Source organism: Hipposideros armiger, unplaced genomic scaffold (assembly GCF_001890085.2).
Source record: "Hipposideros armiger isolate ML-2016 unplaced genomic scaffold, ASM189008v1 scaffold_97, whole genome shotgun sequence".
Classification (NCBI taxonomy): Eukaryota; Metazoa; Chordata; class Mammalia; order Chiroptera; family Hipposideridae; genus Hipposideros; species Hipposideros armiger.
The window spans coordinates 1142338-1146148 of NW_017731447.1; the positions used below are offsets into that span (position 1 = coordinate 1142338).

Consider the following 3811-nt stretch of genomic DNA (forward strand, 5'->3'; position numbering starts at 1 on the left):
TTGACCCCTTCTGATGGTCTCCTCCCAGCACGGCATTAATAACGTTAATTTAGGGTTGGAAATGAAGAGCTTTCTTTTTCATTTAGTTTTGCGGGCCTTCGGATCCATGAGCAAAAAACTCCTTTTTCTTTCGCTAGTATATCCCCATTCTCCTCTCTAGCTCTGTTCCTGAGGCTCAATTATCTCCAAGTAAAAATGCCAGAGACAGGCAAAATAGGACACTGCGCACAAACCTTTACTATTCATTGAGACTGTGTGAAGCACAGATACAAGGAAAGGGGAATTATTTCACCATTTTAAGTGATATCTTACAACTGGTCACCTTCCCTACTAAGTATTTCCCCCCCTTTTTGCTGTTGACCCTATAGCTCTCAGGTGACATCTGTATAACATTGTTTTTGATCAAGCCAGGAAGTGTTTGAGGACATGAGGGTATCTTAGCAAACCTCATTTCCAAATAATGACTCTAATGTGGAAGACAAACTAGAATTACCCTTTGATTCTAGTGTTTTTAAGTTTTGAATTGGGATTCCTAGAGTTCAAGATCTATAACTTTAGAGTTCTACCTAACAGAAAAAGACATCCAGGGATACGGTTTCCCCCAGGGGATCTCTCTCTGCACCATTGGAAAAATCTGATTTACTATAACCTCTAATAACTCCTTAGGTTAAGGGCTACGGAAGCTATTGTCAGAGGATTTTATCACTGGCTATGACTGGGAATAAGATTTGGACATTTGGAATTTGAGTTAAATTCATGTTCTTCAGGGAAAGAGACGTTTATAAGGCTGCATTATTTTTATTTAAGAAAAAAATGAGTATCAATCATTCCATAGCAATCAAAGCTATTCTTAATATTCAATTATATCAGAAATTAAAAGTCAACTCTTAACACAAATTCCAACTTCGGCAGAAAATCAGTGCTACTCAGAGGAAACGGGAATAGGGAAAAAAGGCTAAAAGGTACACACACACACACACACACACACAGATAACAGGCAAATGGATGTGCTGAATTCCATGAGCTCTGCTATGAAACTTGTACCGTATCAATAATTTTATGACTTACATCCTAGTGCCAGGAAAGGAAGCCAACACTGGCTCCTCCATTAAAGCTGCCAGTCGTACTACTATCCCTAAAATGAAAATGACAGGTATGTTTATAGCCATATCTGAACGTTATCAATTCTTTAATCATGTACAATGTTTAACTTCGCTATTCTGTCNTGTACCCCACGAGGCTTTATCAGGGACTGAAGCTTAAGGGAGCCAGCAGGTGGCAGCAGGCCTCGGAGTGTCCTGGCTTTTTGCAGGGCTACCCCAAGCCCGGTACTGGTGGCAGCCGTCCTCAGTTTGCAGTGTGGCCCCTCCCACCTGCCTCCAGGGTTAATACAGGCAGCGAACAACCGCAGATCACTTTGTAGCTCCTGCAGGTAGTCTGTGGCCAGTCACAGGCAGTGGGTGAACCTGGGCTTGCACCAGAGCCCCTCCCAAGAGGCCCTAGAATCAACATACTTGGAGGTTGGCTTCAGACCACAACAGCACCACCCAATTGACCCGACAAGTGGCACACCCAAAAGTCTCAATAGGCACGAACCCACGGGGGCGAATCCCACTCAGTGCGGTAAGCCCCCCCACCCAATAGCCTGTAAACTTTGGTCCTGGAGAATAGCACATAACCTGTGACTCCTGGCAGGCCTGGAAATGGCCGCAGTTGAGGCTGGAGAAGGGAATAGGTTCAGGCTGGCAACAGCATTCTCCTGACCTTAGCTCTAAAGGGCAGCCCCACAAGCCTAGGCTGCCGTCAAAATCCCTGAAGATTCACCTCTGATCTCCCACAACAGTCGAAGAGCCCTCCTCTAGGTGACAAACTGGCCACACTTCTGTGCCGAGCAGCAAAATCTACCTTCGACCCAAATCAAGATCAGTGCCATATACAGCTGGTGCCTGGCGTTCCGGGAATCCATGCATTGGCAATCCAAGAAATCAGTATCCAGAGTGAGTTGGGAACAAAGCGGGGACCGAGCCCTATGTGGGGTGGGACTGGGGCAGGGGGTGATGGTTCAGGAGCCACGGGGATGGGTCCCTCAGTTTCCTAAGAATTGTCAAGCTACTCCCCTCCCAGGGCCACCCAAGAGAGCTACCCCTCAGGAGACTGAGATACAGCCCCTCCTCCTTGAGGCCGTCTCTGTCCCTTACCAGATCACTCTGAGCTACACCACTGAAGCAGCCTCTCTCCCTCCTCCCCCACAGCAAACCTCCTCCCCAGTGATGTATATAAATTGCTGAAAGACAAGTGGGATGAAGCGACGGCGGTAAGTGGGCTCCCCCCATGCGTTGGGACAGATTGGGTCAGGAGCCTGTCCCTGGAAGTCCACAGTTACTTGGCTCCGCAGTGTCTGTCTCACTGGAGAGGAACCTGTCATCTGTAAACCTTGAGAAGATAGGATGAGAGACGGGATGGCAGGCTGGGAAAATAGGCGCCCCCCCCCCCCAAACCCAAGCGAAAGAGCTCATGAATGAATGGGGGTTCAGAGAAAGGGTGCCCCAGAACCTGTTTCCTGCCACCTAACTTTCTCCTTCCTGGCCAGGTGGGAGTCAGTGGCATGCAGTTTGGAGACCAAGGGCCACCGGAAGAGACTGAGGACCGGTTNTATCAATCATTCCATAGCAATCAAAGCTATTCTTAATATTCAATTATATCAGAAATTAAAAGTCAACTCTTAACACAAATTCCAACTTCGGCAGAAAATCAGTGCTACTCAGAGGAAACGGGAATAGGGAAAAAAGGCTAAAAGGTACATACACACACACACACACACACACAGACAACAGGCAAATGGATGTGCTGAATTCCATGAGCTCTGCTATGAAACTTGTACCGTATCAATAATTTTATGACTTACATCCTAGTGCCAGGAAAGGAAGCCAACACTGGCTCCTCCATTAAAGCTGCCAGTCGTACTACTATCCCTAAAATGAAAATGACAGGTATGTTTATAGCCATATCTGAACGTTATCAATTCTTTAATCATGTACAATGTTTAACTTCGCTATTCTGTCGCAAACAAGGATAAAGGAGTGTGGTGTCTCTGCATGATTTTGGCCTTTTTTCTCAAACAGTACAAAGCTCGTAAGCAATGCCACAGAAAACCTAAACATCTAGGACCTCAATAGCCAAGAATAAAGTTAGATTAGCAAGAAAAATAATGGAAACACAATTCACAGTATTTGGTGGGTTGGGGGAAATCAAGGTTAAAAAGTTACGTATAAATAAAATCTCTAAGAAAGCATTTTTTGAGAAATAATTAAAAGAGCATTTGGTGGAGAAATCCATACACTGCAATAACGAGTCCTCCCCATCAAAATAAGGGCAACATCATCAGCTGGTCCAGTTGGCTCCTAACTAATTATTGCAACACACCTGGAAACTGATGCACCTCTAGGCTGTGTTTTAGACAGCCGAGACATTTCAGCATTCATACACATCACAGGGAGATATAGGCTACAGTAAAAAAAAAAAAAAAGTCACAAAAGAATAATGTTTTTTGACTAATAAGGAATACGAAAATCTTTGAATGGAAGAGCCCAAAGACCCAATCTACAAGTACTGTCATATGTAGACCTTCCATGATACTCCTCCGGAACTATATACCTTTTCTGACGAAGCCTGCACATCCCAGGTCAAGGACTAGTTTAAGAATTTAAAACTGAGTGAAAATTCAGGCCACAATTTCTGCAAAAGGATGACACTGCAGAAGAACATGAATTTTTAAGAAAAGGGCTATGAAGGGATATATATATAATATATA

The 3811-nt window shown here is 44.6% G+C and overlaps 1 protein-coding gene across 1 annotated transcript in view; it reads left to right on the forward strand.

The window, feature by feature from the left end:
- PODXL (podocalyxin like) overlaps nt 1-2689 on the forward strand; it is a 26647-nt gene extending 23958 nt beyond the window's left edge. The window contains exons 2-4 of the mRNA XM_019646085.1: nt 1844-1997; nt 2253-2314; nt 2591-2689. Of these exons, the coding sequence (XP_019501630.1) occupies nt 1844-1997; nt 2253-2314; nt 2591-2689 (315 nt within the window). The remainder of the gene's footprint in view (nt 1-1843; nt 1998-2252; nt 2315-2590) is intronic.
- The last annotated feature ends 1122 nt before the right edge of the window (nt 2690-3811 follow it).